The sequence below is a fragment of the Mytilus trossulus genome, chromosome 13 (genome assembly GCF_036588685.1).
Source record: "Mytilus trossulus isolate FHL-02 chromosome 13, PNRI_Mtr1.1.1.hap1, whole genome shotgun sequence".
Lineage (NCBI taxonomy): Eukaryota > Metazoa > Mollusca > Bivalvia > Mytilida > Mytilidae > Mytilus > Mytilus trossulus.
In genome coordinates, this window is record NC_086385.1 from 27484496 (window position 1) to 27500082 (window position 15587).

General features: G+C 31.4%; 1 protein-coding gene across 1 annotated transcript; it reads left to right on the top strand.

Annotated features, from left to right (window-relative positions):
• Window positions 1-1073: 1073 nt before the first annotated feature.
• On the top strand, window positions 1074-13949 carry LOC134694718 (fibrinogen C domain-containing protein 1-like). Its single transcript, XM_063555760.1, has 5 exons — window positions 1074-1440; window positions 9336-9460; window positions 10630-10726; window positions 11278-11442; window positions 13484-13949. The coding sequence occupies exons 1-5, from the start codon at window positions 1206-1208 to the stop codon at window positions 13729-13731; spliced, it is 870 nt and encodes a 289-aa protein (XP_063411830.1). The 5' UTR covers window positions 1074-1205; the 3' UTR covers window positions 13732-13949.
• Window positions 13950-15587: the final 1638 nt, after the last annotated feature.

Here is a 15587-nt window from a genome sequence, read left to right on the forward strand (position 1 = left end):
ATTTTTTTCTAACTTTGCCAAATAAGGGGAGTTAACTCAAATGCAAGGGCAGATAATTCAAATAGTGGTATTTTAACAATAGGAACTTACTCATTTTATTATGTAGCAAGAAAACGAGTTCGGTAAACCCCATTTATCTTTTTCTTATCCGAAAGAATAACGTTGCAGCCATCTTCTCATATTTTATCTAAAAATTCTATTGTGTAGTTTTCGTTTTAATGAGGAAAATTGGGTTTTTATGCATATTCTATACTAAATCTAACAATTTTGCACAACCTGTAGTGTGAAAATAAGTCCGGTGACCCATTCTTTTAATTAATGTTTTGAAACAAGCAGGTTATAAACTACATTTTGGCAAATTATCAAAAAAATCTATGGATTATAATTTAGACACCCCATCTACCTTAAACCACTATTTCTATACGTATTAATGACCGTTAGAAGGAATGTCAAAAATATTTTTCAGTTGCATAATATTTTTTTTTCTTCTGCAAATCTATATATTCTAAGTATTTACCCGGTCATTTCATTCATGGTATTCCTTATACCAACTATAACTGCTCACAGTAAAAAAATTTATAGATAATTAATTAACTGTCTTCTAATTGATAAATTGTTGTTAGTGCCAAATTGAATCTATTCAAAAAAACAGTTTGTTAAATATGTTTCTCTGAAAAAAGTTTTGCGATAGTAAGTTCAAAACGATTCGTTTTCAACCAGAGAAACATCCGATAGTTTATGATTTCTGACGCAATTTAAAATTTTCTCTAGACATATGATTAATTGTCTTCTAATTGATAAATAGTTGTTATTGCCAACAGTTTGTTAAATATGTTTCTCTGAAAAAAACGTTTTGCGAAAGTAATTTTAAAACGATTTGTTTTCAACCAGAGAAATATCAGATACTTTATGATTTCTGACGCAAATTAAAATTTTCTCTAGACATAATTAATTGTCTTCTAATTGATAAATTGTTGTAATTGCCAAATTGAATCTTAACATGTACTGAAGAAAAGTGCATATATTTAGCAAACGCTTGTTATCCAAAACACATATTGTTTAATACATATCCCTGCAACAAGTTTTGCTAAAGAATGTTCTTCCACAAATGGTACTAGCGATAATTTTGGATTGTGTTTAGAATATTTTAACGATTCTGTCTATATGCTAAACTAAATTATTTACCCTTTTTGTAATTATACATAATGTTGTTATTGATATTGTGTATTGGACTTGGATATGGATCATTTATACCCGAAAACCCGGATACGGAGGTTGAGATGCCACTTATCAGTAACGACGATGTTCCACTGGTTGCAAAGTTTGATACAAAAAATCTGAATAAGGCAATAAAGACATACATTTATAAAACAATGGAAAAGACTGTTATGGAAAAAATTTCCGAATTGAAATTGGATATACTGTCTAAAATTAAAACAGGTAATTATGAATATTGTTAGTGCTCTTGTCTATGAAGTCACTTAGGGTTTTGTAGAACTGTTAAATTGATTGAAATATCAATGTTACCAATTATGTATGTTATTCATCTTGGTTGAATATTTCGTTATCTGACGTCATAATTGAAAACAAATTACCATTGTCTAACGTAATGTAACTTATCATGCTTAATAAGCCGGAAACTTCAAATAATTAGAAAGTTGTTAAATGCAAAAAAAAAAGAGCAAAGTTATACGCATTTAGTATTTGATAATACTTGTTACATATCCATAAGATTAAACATGTCAAAGGAATAAGTCCGGTAAGGACCGATTTTGGCCTCATTTAACTTAACATCCAAGTGCGAGGTTTGATTGATCTTACAAATTTAAAAACTTTGACAGATTAATGGTACTGCAGATACATAACGTAGAGTTCTAACACATACATAACACAGTGAAAAGTAAAGAAGAAACACCAAATTTTAGAAAAATAAAACAAAAGTTCTAGCCATTAACATACATTGTTCGAAGAAAAAAGGGAGTTACAAATTTGTTTGTACTACTTGTATGACAGTTTTTTGTTAATATTTCCGTTACAATAAATAGAAAAACATGATGATTATCTTATACTTATGCAGTTCTAATCCTAACATTTACAGCAAGTTAATTTGATAACTAGTCATTTGAACTGGTCAAAGTCAACCTGTGACCAGATTTAGGACTGCTCTGACCAGTCCTAGGGTCAAAATCTAGTTAACCTGAAAAGCGGACTTGGTCCTAGTACGGTTTTTATGTCCGCTATTGATATACGTTAACTTCGAACCAGTCCTGTCACAAAGTTAACATAAGTTAACTTTTGCTTTAACAAATCTTAAAAAACCAGACCTGTTCCCAAGTTAACGTTTGACTGGTCTGCTCAACACTTAGTTAACTTGTTACCAGGACCGCTCTACGTTGATTTTAAAAAAAATATTTTTAATATCTTTGTTTCGTAGTATAAACATTGAAAATAAAGTGGAATTAATACTTACGTTTTATAAACAGTATTAAATACAAATATTCGAACATTAAGTACTCATAAAACGTTGCTTGTAACACAAATTTATCTATGATATGACAATCTATAAATTATAAAAACGATCTAGGTTACAATGATAACGGGCACTGAATATATATATGAGGGTGCTTTCTCTAAAAATGAGGGTGTTTTTTATATGGCCTTCCAAATACCGTTTCGATCCCTAACATCACTGAAGAGACATTTATTGTCGAAATCCGGATATGGTGTACTAAAGAAATATTAACACCAAATGTTTGTGGCACAACATCCTGTCCACAAGTTAACAATTATTTTTTTCTGTGACGTATTAAATTTATAATAAGATCCATTTTGTTACAACCTGTTATCAATTTTATTTGGCAATCGGCAATGGCAGTCAGCAGGGTTAAAGAACATCAGTTGATCGACCTGTTAGTCAAATGCGTTTTGTTTAAATATACTTTTTCACTCTTTTGGTCTTTTGGAAAATGTTGTTTGTGCTGTTTTTAGACCCTTCTACAACGAAATTTGTTTGACATGCACACGTATAAACATTGCGGTTTTTATCCAACGCAGTCATAGGTTTGAACGTAGTTTTCAATTTAGACTCGTTTATATTTTTTGTTTGGTCATGTATCATATTTTCCCTCCGGTTTATATGATCCGTTCATCCTATATATTGACTCTTAAAATTCAAGAGTTAATCTAAAAATGAGGGTACTTTCTCTAAAAATGAGGGTGCTTTTTATATGGCCTTCCAAATACCGTTTCGATCCCTAACATCACTGAAGAGACATTTATTGTCGAAATCCGGATATGGTGTACTAAAGAAATATTGACACCAAATGTTTGTGGCACAACATCCTGTCCACAAGTTAACAATTTTTTTTTTCTGTGACGTATTAAATTTATAATAAGATCCATTTTGTTACAACCTGTGATCAATTTTATTTGGCAATCGCCAATGGCAGTCAGCAGGGTTAAAGAACATCAGTTGTTCGACCTGTTAGTCAAATGCGTTTTGTTTAAATATACTTTTTCACTCTTTTGGTCTTTTGGAAAATGTTGTTTGTGCTGTTTTTAGACCCTTCTACAACGAAATTTGTTTGACATGCACACGTATAAAAATTGCGGTTTTTATCCAACGCAGTCATAGGTTTGAACGTAGTTTTCAATTTAGACTCGTTTATATTTTTTGTTTGGGCATGTATCATATTTTCCCTCCGGTTTATATGATCCGTTCATCCTATATATTGACTCTTAAAATTCAAGAGTTAATCTAAAAATGAGGGTACTTTCTCTAAAAATGAGGGTGCTTTTTATATGGCCTTCCAAATACCGTTTCGATCCCTAACATCACTGAAGAGACATTTATTGTCGAAATCCGGATATGGTGTACTAAAGAAATATTGACACCAAATGTTTGTGGCACAACATCCTGTCCACAAGTTAACAATTTTTTTTTCTGTGACGTATTAAATTTATAATAAGATCCATTTTGTTACAACCTGTGATCAATTTTATTTGGCAATCGCCAATGGCAGTCAGCAGGGTTAAAGAACATCAGTTGTTCGACCTGTTAGTCAAATGCGTTTTGTTTAAATATACTTTTTCACTCTTTTGGTCTTTTGGAAAATGTTGTTTGTGCTGTTTTTAGACCCTTCTACAACGAAATTTGTTTGACATGCACACGTATAAAAATTGCGGTTTTTATCCAACGCAGTCATAGGTTTGAACGTAGTTTTCAATTAAGACTCGTTTATATTTTTTGTTTGGGCATGTATCATATTTTCCCTCCGGTGTATATGATCCGTTCATCCTATATATTGACTCTTAAAATTCAAGAGTTAATCTAAAAATGAGGGTACTTTCTCTAAAAATGAGGGTGCTTTTTATATGGCCTCCCAAATACCGTTTCGATCCCTAACATCACTGAAGAGACATTTATTGTCGAAATCCGGATATGGTGTACTAAAGAAATATTAACACCAAATGTTTGTGGCACAACATCCTGTCCACAAGTTAACAATTTTTTTTTTCTGTGACGTATTAAATTTATAATAAGATCCATTTTGTTACAACCTGTGATCAATTTTATTTGGCAATCGCCAATGGCAGTCAGCAGGGTTAAAGAACATCAGTTGATCGACCTGTTAGTCAAATGCGTTTTGTTTAAATATACTTTTTCACTCTTTTGGTCTTTTGGAAAATGTTGTTTGTGCTGTTTTTAGACCCTTCTACAACGAAATTTGTTTGACATGCACACGTATAAAAATTGCGTTTTTTATCCAACGCAGTCATAGGTTTGAACGTAGTTTTCAATTTAGACTCGTTTATATATATATATATATATATATATATATTCCAATACCTATCAAATTCAACAATATTTGCGCTTTATTATGTATATCTTTGAAAAGAAGTATATTATATGTTAGTTGTTTACGTCCTTGTTAGTTATACATCCTTGGAATATGCAGTCACAAACAGCAATAGTTTATTTTCTTATTCATTTAAACACATGACTACAAATATTTGTTCGCAAACAATTTAGGGTGCCAGCATGTCCCCCTTTTATTCAAAATATTGATACGTAACACAATTTGTATAGTTTTAATACCTCATGCTGACTTGTACAACAAATTTCTTTGACCACATCAACCAAAACTGACTATATGTGCACTTTAATTTGTATATCTATATACCCGCATAGTAAATCAGCTAAATTTGTGTATGTCGTGATTCAATGTATAATACAATGGACAGCAATATTGCTATTTGATAACAACACATTTTTATTCGCATACATTTATAGGGTGCCAGCAGGTCCTCCTTTTATTCAAAATATTGATATGTAACAAAATTTCAGTAGTTTTGATACCTCATGCTGACTTGTACATCAAAATTATTTGACCGCTTCAAACAAAACTGACCATATGAGTAATTAAATTGTAAATCTATATACCTACATAGTAAATCACCCATAAATTTTATGTTAGGATTCAATATATAAAACACACAGAGAGGATGTAATCTCATACTCCCAACACTGATTCTGGTGTAACACAGTGCCTCACTGTGAAACACAGATTTCCCTCCCAAAAAACACCAAGTAATTACTCCCATCTGCGATGGTTTTATGACCTGTTGATTGCAGGTAAAAGTAATAAAAATCAACAAAGCATAATTACATGGTATGACAGCGACATGTAATTACAGGTACACTTTTCTCTCACTTCTTCCTATTCTAATCATTTCCTATTTCATTCTATTTCTAAAAGCAATAAAAAAAAGGTTAATAAAGTGTTTTTTTTAAAGTATATACAAAAAGTAATTTTAGATTTGAAAATTATTTACATTCTTTGATAATCTAATAATAAAGATTTGCAACTTGTTATTTACAATAAGTTGTATGTATATTCAGTTTAAACATATAGATATTAAAATATACATGGTTTAAAAAATAATAGTAATGATATAAAAACAAAATTGATAAAATAAAATAATGTAGAACACAACATACATATTATATTTATTCAATCTTCATTTATTATTTAAATTTATAAAAAAAAGATTGAATACATTCAATGAGAATATATATGTCTTGTTTTCTATTAATTGTACTCCACTTACATGTGATGTTTTGTCTCTTTTAATTATGTTTCTTAAGTATGAAATAGTTATCAAAAGTACCAGGATTATGAAAAACTAATACTGTCAGGAGAAATGCTGAATATTTTTTTAATAAATAAATTGAGTGTAGGATTCTTTAATAAAATAAGACTATAATATTCCTGTGATTAAATTTAACAAATCTCACATTTTTTATCATATTCGTGAGTGTCATTTAATGACAGGAAACACAAGACATGTTTATTGTAGTCATCAAGTATTGGCACATTTCAAAGGTAAACATAGCAATAAAAATCAAGGTAATAAACAATTAAGGAGATTTAGGGAGGAACTACTCAAAGTTTCTCCCAATTTCCTCCCAAGATTTGGAGAGTGTTGCTGGAGTTTCCTGATGTGACACCAAGTTTTTACATAGTATAGGAGGTATGAGATTACACCCTCTCTGTGTGTATTGTATAATACAATGGACAGAAATTTTGCAGTACAATAACAACAAATTTTAGTTCGCATAAATTAAGAATGCCAGCATGTCCTCTTTTTACTCAAAATACTGATACGAAACAAAATTTCAGAAGTTTTGATACAACAAATATATTTGACCGCATCCACCAAAACTGACCATATGTGCACTTTAATTTGTAAAATTGTATATCTGCATAGTAAATCAGCCATATTTTTTTGTGTCAGGATTCAATGTATAATACAATGGACAGCAATATTGCAATACAATAAGAAAAAATTTTTGCTCGCATAAATTTAGGATGCCAGCATGTCCTCCTTTTATTCAAAATATTGATATGTCACAAAATTTCAGTAGTTTTGAAAACTCATGCTGCTTTGTACATCAAAATCATTTGACTGCATCGACCAAAACTGACCATATGTGCACTTTAATTTGTAAATCTAATACCCGCATAAGATAGCAGCCATATTTTTTATGTCAGGATTGAATGTATTATACAATGGACAACAATATTGCAGTACAATAAGAACAAAAATTTTTTCGCATAAATTTAGGGTGCAAGCATGTCCTCTTTCTACTCAAAGTACTGATTCATATCAAAATTTCAGTAGTTTTGATACCTCATGCTGACTTGTACAACAAAACTATTTGACCGCATTGACCAAAAATGACCATGTGCATTTTAATTAGTAAATCTAAATACCTGCATAGTAAATCAGCCACATTTTGTATGTCAGGATTCAATGCATAAATCAATGAACAGCAATATTGCAATATAATATCAACAAATTTTGCTCTTTAATTTGTAAAACTGTATACCTGCATAGTAAATCAGCCATATTTTTTTTGTGTCAGGATTCAATGTATAAGACAATGGACAGCAATATTGCAATACAATAAGAACACATTTTTGCTCGCATAAATTTAGGATGCCAGCATTTCCTCTTTTTATTCAAAATATTGATACGTATATGTTTAAACTGACTATAAATACAATTTATTGTAAATTACAAGTTGCAGTTCTTAATTATTAGAATATGAAAGAATGTAAATAATTTTCAAATCTAAAATTACTTTTTGTATATATTTAAAAAAAAAAACCATTTTATTAACCTTTTTTATAGCTTTTAGAAATATAACGAAATAGGAAATGATTGAAATATGAAGAAGTGAGAGAAAAGTTGACCTGTAATTACATGTCAATGTCAGAACATGTGATTCTGTTTTGTGATTTCTATTACTTTTACCTGCAATCAACAGGTCATAAAACCCTCGCAGATGGGAGTAATTACTTGGTGTTTTTTGGGAGGGGAAATCCGTGTTGCACAGAGTTACATTCTGTTACACCAGAATCAGTGTTGGGAGTATGAGATTACATCCTCTCTGTGTGTACTGTATATTGAATCCTCACATAAAAAATATTGGTGATTTACTATGTAGGTATATAGATTTACAATTTAATTACTCATATGGTCAGTTTTTGGGTTGAGGTGGTCAAATAATTTTGATGTACAACTTGTTTTGGTTGATGTGGTCAAAAAATGTTGTTGTACAAGTCAGCATGAGGTTTTAAAACTTTACAAATTTTGTTACGTATCAACATTTTGAATAACAGGGGGACATGCTGGCACCCTAAATTGTTGCGAACAAACATTTGTAGTCATGTGAATAAGAAAATAAACTTTTAATGTTTGTGACTGCATAGTCCAACATACTTTTGATTTGTTAACCCTGTATGCTTACATGTCCTATGTAAAAATTTAAAATTGTTTGTGTGCACATAGAAAGACAAATTTATGTGACGTATAAAAAAGATTATGACGTCAGACACTCAAATCAATCAATGTGTTCGTCGATAGTAGATGTTTTTGTGTTCTGTTAAATTGTTCCTTTTAAAATTGTTATACGATGATGACTGATATACCCATAATTTCACTATATTATTAATTGTGACTTTTTATTTAACGCATCATGTAAATATAACGGAATTTGAAGAGACTGTTATTAAAGTGAGAGAGTTAGCGCTATAGAAACAGGTTTAATCCACCATTTTCTACATTTGAAAATGCCTGTACCAAGTCAGGAATATGACAGGTCAGTATTTTTTAAAATTTTAATCTATTCTAATAAGAAAAAATCACTCTCTATGTGATTGTAAAGCCAAGAGAATTTGTTTAATATCTAGTAGAGTTCTAGCGAGTAAATAATAAATGATATCTGTGGAAAACAATGCGAATGTTGCTTACATATTTTAATCAAAGCTCATGTCTGATATGAAAACTCTTATAACGATTATCTGTCCTAAGCAGACCTGTCCTCAGGTCTGATCAATAGCAGACTTGTCCACATGTCTGGTCAGAAGCAGACCTGTCCGCAGGTCTGGTTAGGAGCAGACCTGTCCACAGGTCTGGTCTTAGGCAGACCTGTCCTCAGGACTGGTCAAAAGCAGACTTGTCCACAGGTCTGGTCTGGGTCAGACCTGTCCTCAGGACTGGTTAAAAGCAGACTTGTCCACAGGTCTGGTCTGGAGCAGACCTGTCGATAGGTCTGCAGCAGTCCCAAAAAAGCAGACCGTAGGTCTGGTTCACAATGACGAAGTTAACTTGCTGGACTGCCTGAAAATTCTCAAGTTAACTTAGAAAGCAGTCAACAAGTCTGCTCTAAGATAACTTTTGTCAAGGTTAGGACCGCACCCATCTGTATTTACACTCAACATTGATATATATAACATTTCAACAGCATGCACCATTTTATTATACAGAAAATTATCCTAGAGATTGTGAAGATGTCAGGGAGTCAAAAAGTGGTATATACAAAATATATCCATCAGATATCCGTGGATTTGAAACATACTGTGACATGACGACCGCAGGCGGGGGTTGGTTGGTAAGGTTGATTTCAAGTACATTTACTTATAATTTATAAATTGACAGTTATTAAAAAAAGCCGTTTACTGATGACAGCGGATATGTTAAATTTGTCGATACTACAATCATGCACTATTTTACCTGAATGTGACGTACCGAATTAAACTTATTACGAAATATGCACTAACAGGATCAACAAAATGCGTATGATATAGCCATGTTTATCACTTGATAAATGAATAAACGTGTATTTTCCGTATACTAAATTTAACTCTCATGAAAATTGTAGTTGTAATCTGACAACTTAAAGTTCTTTCCATCTTTGAATTTTCTTGAGCGCAACAAAAACAAACGATGATGCAACACACTCAAAAAACAACTATAACATGTATAAGATAACAAGTGGAATTTTCCTGACTTTGCTAACAGAATATTTTAAGAAAGATGGTGGGTTGAACCTTATTGTGTGGCAAGTAAAAAATCGTGTTTTTATGACAATATTAAGTATACAATTTAATTGATATATGACAGGAATACAGTACAATTAAGATGCAAGACAATTCAGGAGAGAGAAATATTTAACAACCTATACAATAGTACGTACATTTCGACATGCTTACCATAAAATTATAACGAGCTCGTTAAACAACAGAACTACGAACTGTCCGTCACACGACTTTATCAATGTTAAAAGTGACGTCACATGTAAATTTCTACAAATTGGATACAAATCAAGATACAGTTTGTAATTATTGTATTTGATATATTTTATAGCAATAACAAGATTATAAATACTGTAAATTTGAGTACATGTATTTAGCTATGTCGGTGTTACTGCTAAAGCAAACTGTAAAACAAAAATAAAAAAAATCGTGTACATTGTTGCGCCAAACTGAAATCATACAAAAATGAACAGGATGATTATTTATCTGTTCTTTCACATACACACAGAAAATAAAAGAATAGATTTACAACTATAAACGAAAAGACATTTAATTGCATTATACCGCTTAAACGTATCTCTTCTGTCATTTCTTTCAAAATAGAAAAAAAAACCTTCAGACACGTAACAATTACATACAATGTTAAAATACTTAGAAAAACAATATTTTCAATAAACTGACAACGATTATATGTCACACTATTTAGTATATTATTTATATAATTACTGTTAATTTTGAATTACAGATTTTCCAGAAAAGGCAGGATAGAAGTGTCGACTTCTTCAGAAACTGGACAGATTACAAAAACGGGTTTGGTGACTTGACAGGGGAATTCTGGTTAGGTAAGGCAGTCCTTATCGTGCTTTATATCAAATAGTAAAATAGACTGCCCCGTTTCCTTATAAAAATCATAGGTCAGTCAAATAAGTAAAAACTTTTAACTTGTGTGACATTCGCTTTCAATATAAATAATTGTTTTTTGGAAAAATGAAAAAAAATATTCTCATTTTTAGGACATTGACATCTTTAATACATTTATCAATGTTTATATGTTTTCAGGGTATATTGAAGTTTCAGAGAAAAATGCTGTTTATAAAGAAATCTAAGAGAATGAATGAGTTCGCAATATCGTTGATGTGCTTCAAAAATGTACTTTTTACCATAAACCAACATGGCAATGTAAAATAAATTTTCTAATCCAAAATAATAATACATTCAAACCAATTAAACACATTGGAAGTAAGAAATACGAACAAATAACCAAGTTTAGTTGTGTGTAAAATTTAAAAATTATTGTAAAATTTGTTATTTACTACATTTTGGAACTATTGTAACGCTATGACACTTCTGACCTAATAAGATTTAACCTATCTATCATCTTATCTGTATTTAGGTAATTCAAGAATCCATGAAATGACCACAAAAGATGAATATGAACTGTACATACTAATGGAGGATTTTGCAGGAGAAACGAGATATGCGAGATACAAGACGTTTTATGTAGGAGACGTACAGTCTAAATTCACTTTGAACATCGGAAATTACAGCGGAAACGCAGGTCTGTAACTTTTGTGTTCTCTCTAAATGATTAAGGGAAGAGTCAGTTATAACCTACTTTGGACGAAATTTAAGGCCTTGTAAAAAATGAGAAATTAAAAATAAATTTCCATTTTTATAATACTTTAGGGGGAATTCTATAAATAAAAAACTAAACCAATTCTGCAATATGCGTGCAAACGATAACCAATTCACCAGGCCTATTTTACAACCGTGCAAGATAAAAACAAATTCACCACGTCTATTTTGAACAAGCATTCAAAATGATAACTAATGCGACATTTAATGATACTGTTAATTCAGAAATAATTGCGCGTTTTTATTCTTGCGATTTTGTTATTCAAGACTGAAATTGGATTGCATTTTTTTGCAATATTGAGAAAAATTTTGTCTAATTCATGCAAAATTTCAAAATGCAACAAAACTAACTCATTTTTCGCATAATAAAAACATCGCAATTACTCCGAAATTTACAGCAATCTTAGTCACCTGTACACATATTTGTAGCAGTAAGTTCAGGTGTTATATCGTTATATCTCACAGGACGAAAGGACCTTTTTTTAGGACTATCGATGATAGTTCAGGCAACCATATAACAACAACTGTACAGCCATTACATTTAATACAGAAGTACATATTTCCACCCAAGGCGACGTCACTGACAATACGACGTCGAAGATAGACATGTATGATAGTTGGAAAGTTATGTTCCAACGATAATCTCAACAGGGACTTCGTGCTTTCAGGTTTTTATATTTTTTTGAGAATAATTGATGTCGACATACATTTTAAGAACGGTAAATTATCACATATTTGTTTAAAGCTTTCTACAAATTGATGACTATGTTGAATGCATGTATCCCATCGGACTTGAGATAAAGGATACAACTGATACAGTAAAGTTTGCTTCATATCTTGACTAACATCTAGAAATTGACATTGATGGGCGGTTGAAATCAAAACTGTATGATTTAAGCTTTCCAATTGTAAACTTTCCATATTTCTGTGTAGCAACATTCCAGCAGCGCCTATATGCGGAGTATATATCTCCCAATTGATACGATATTCCCTGGCTTGTGTTTCCTATCATGCTTTCCTTGATAGAGAATTATTGCTCACAAGGAAGCTATTAAACCAAGAGTTCCAAATGGTGAAGTAAAAATCATCACTTCGTAAATTTTACGGACGCCATCACGAGTTGGTTTACCGTTATAGAATAACCGTTTCACTGATGCTTTCGGATATGTGCCTTATGCAACTACAATACCTTTCCCTTTTTACGAATTTGACCAACTGAATAAGACTACGTATCGGATGTGTAATAACATAAACAACACGACGGGTGCCACATGTGGAGTTGGATTTTCTAACCTTACGGAGCACCTGAGATCATCCCCAATTTTTGGTGGGTTCGTGTTGCTTGGTCTTTGGTTTTCAATGTTTTGTCTTCTGTATTATTTGTCTGTTTGTTTTTTATTATTTAGCCACGGCGTTGTCAGTTTGTTTTAGATTGATGAGTTTGACTGTCCATTTGATATATTTCGTCCCTCTTTTACCAACCCGACAATTTTTTTTTTGCATTTACACAAACCAAATTAAGATTTAAAAGTAATTCTCAGGCCAGTAAACGAATATATTACAACTAACCATGCATTTTAAAATATCCATCTCGTAGTATAAGAATATTCGATTACTAGTTTCTGGAAAGTATCATTACACAAAATATTGACCCTTTTGAATGTGTCGACACGAGTTTTAGTAGAATTGTAGAGAATTCAATTTGTGTGTAATTTTTTTTTAATTTCAAAAGAGAAAAAATAAGAACAAAACAGTTTTATGTACCTTACAATGAATGATAAAGACTGTAGTCATTCAAAATAAAAAGCTGCCTAGCTTAATTGATTTGTTTTTCTAAATTTCAAGGTAAAATATTCACTGACGATCCAGTTTTATTAATAGACAAAACAATTTGTGATTTAACTATTTGGAACCAATAAATGGATTTATTTTTGTGCCAATAACTAGATTTTTTTTCCTTATAGGAAATTCTTTAGGGACGGCCCAGCACAACCGTCAGCCATTTTCAACGTTAGATAGAGATAGTTCGGCCAATTGTGCAAAGACTCATTTTGGTGGATGGTGGTATAAGAACTGTCATCACTCCAATCTGAATGGACTGTATCTAAATGGTTCTCACAAGTCATATGCAGATGGTATCGAGTGGTACCACTGGAAGGGTTACAACTATTCCCTCAAGAAGACACAAATGATGATTCGTCGTCGCCGTTAACATTATAGTATATGTAAGAACTGACGACACTGATTTCCATTAGATGTAGAAACAAATACTGCCTTTTGTGACTAGGGGTATATAACAAGAGGAAGATCTCGTTAACACTTATGCCAATCGTATTTGCAATAAAATTTTGTATTTCTAGACTTCGAATTTACTGTGCATTATGAATTTGGAGACAATCTTAAAAAATCTTTTAATTTAGCCAAAGTGATTATACGTACCTAGCATTTAATAACTATAATTAAATTTGTCATCTTTTAGAATTCAAATAAATTTTTGAACAAAAGTTTTGACAAATATGATGTCTACTCATTTCAAATTATATGATGGGAAATACTTATTTGTCTCAATTTTGATTCAAATCTAAGTGTACCAGCCACCATATCATAAGAGTTAAAAGTTCTTCTAATGATAAGCAAAGCATTTAAATTGTACATGTCTTGAACAAGAACAAGAGGGGGGGGGGGGAGGGGGTGCAATTGAATTGTTTTTCATATCTTGTTTATTTTTTCCTTTAATTATATTAAAGTCCGTTATTTGATATATTGTATCTTTAAGCCCCTCAAAATATCGTTATACTGTGCACACCCAATTGTGTAATGATTGTTTCTACGTTGTGCTATTACAAATGGAGCTGTTACCTAACTGCCTATTGGGGGCGTTTTGATGTCATCAACTATGTTCAACACGCGACATACGATACAGTGACAAAGACCATCTATGTTGAGAAGCCATTAAATCAGTGGTAGTCGTTTGTGATTAATCCAATGTGTTTTGAACATGTATAAGGTCATTGGTGTTCAAATTTAAATTGTTTTAAAGCTAATCTTGTTAAAATTTTGTATAAGCTGTTTATGCAGTATTGGTTTTGATAATTTGGGAAGGCCGTCGGGTACCTTTTGTGGCAAACATTATGTGATAAATAATGAATTGTGTGCACAATGACAAATAATAAACTCATCATAGATAGCAGGACTAAATTAAGTATATACGCCGACGCGCGTTTCGTCTACAAAAGACTCATCAGTGATGCTCGAATAAAAAAAAGTTAAAAAGGCCAGATAAAGTATGAAGTTGAAGAGAATTGAGAACTAAAATTCCTAAAAGTTTTGCCAAATACAGCTAAAGAAATCTATGCCTGAGGAAGAAAAACCTGAGTATTTCAAAAAATTCAAAAAATTGAAAAAACAGTAAATTTATAAATATAACCATATCAATAACAGTTCATGTCAGCACAAAAAGTCACATTGTTAAACACATTCATAAATAACAAATCGCATTCTTTATTCTAATATGACGTCCTTCAAACGCTTTGCGTATACACCCGTGGTAAAAATATGAATATTTTTGCTGTGCTGTTCCAATCGTACTCCCACGTCATACGCTTTTTTTATGAATACGATTCGCGACGTCATAATACGATGACATAAGAATATAAGCATTTTACGGCAAATAACTTGTGAAACCGAAAATCATCACAACAAAGAAACGTAAACTAACGATGTTAAAATGTGGTAAAAGCCATTTTTTTTTACAAATAAGACATATTAGTATACTATTCATTAAATTTATCCTAAACTATCTAAATACGTTATTGTTAATAATTTAGGCATGTCACTAAATAAATTCAGTTTGCTCCGTTCTTTTACGCAAATTTTATAGTGCGTTTATTTACGGAAAGGGCAAACATTTGCCTTTACCTAGAGCGATTCGATCAAAAGGAATTGCTGTATTTGTCTTCTTAGAATCGAAAAAAAATCATGGGGCTTGAATTATTTCTTAGTCAAGCTTAATTGACGTTTATGACCTGGTTGGAAATTATTCATGATTAAAGTGTGAGATGTTTAACC

What these genes read in the sequence shown, in the direction of transcription:
- LOC134694718 (XM_063555760.1), top strand. Translation starts at nt 1,206, where the DNA reads ATGTTGTTATTGATATTGTGTATTGGACTTGGATATGGATCATTTATA. An exon ending in ACTGTCTAAAATTAAAACAG is followed by an intron (nt 1,441 to 9,335) that starts GTAATTATGAAT and finishes TTTATTATACAG; the next exon opens with AAAATTATCCTAGAGATTGT. An exon ending in AAATTACAGCGGAAACGCAG is followed by an intron (nt 11,443 to 13,483) that starts GTCTGTAACTTT and finishes TTTTCCTTATAG; the next exon opens with GAAATTCTTTAGGGACGGCC.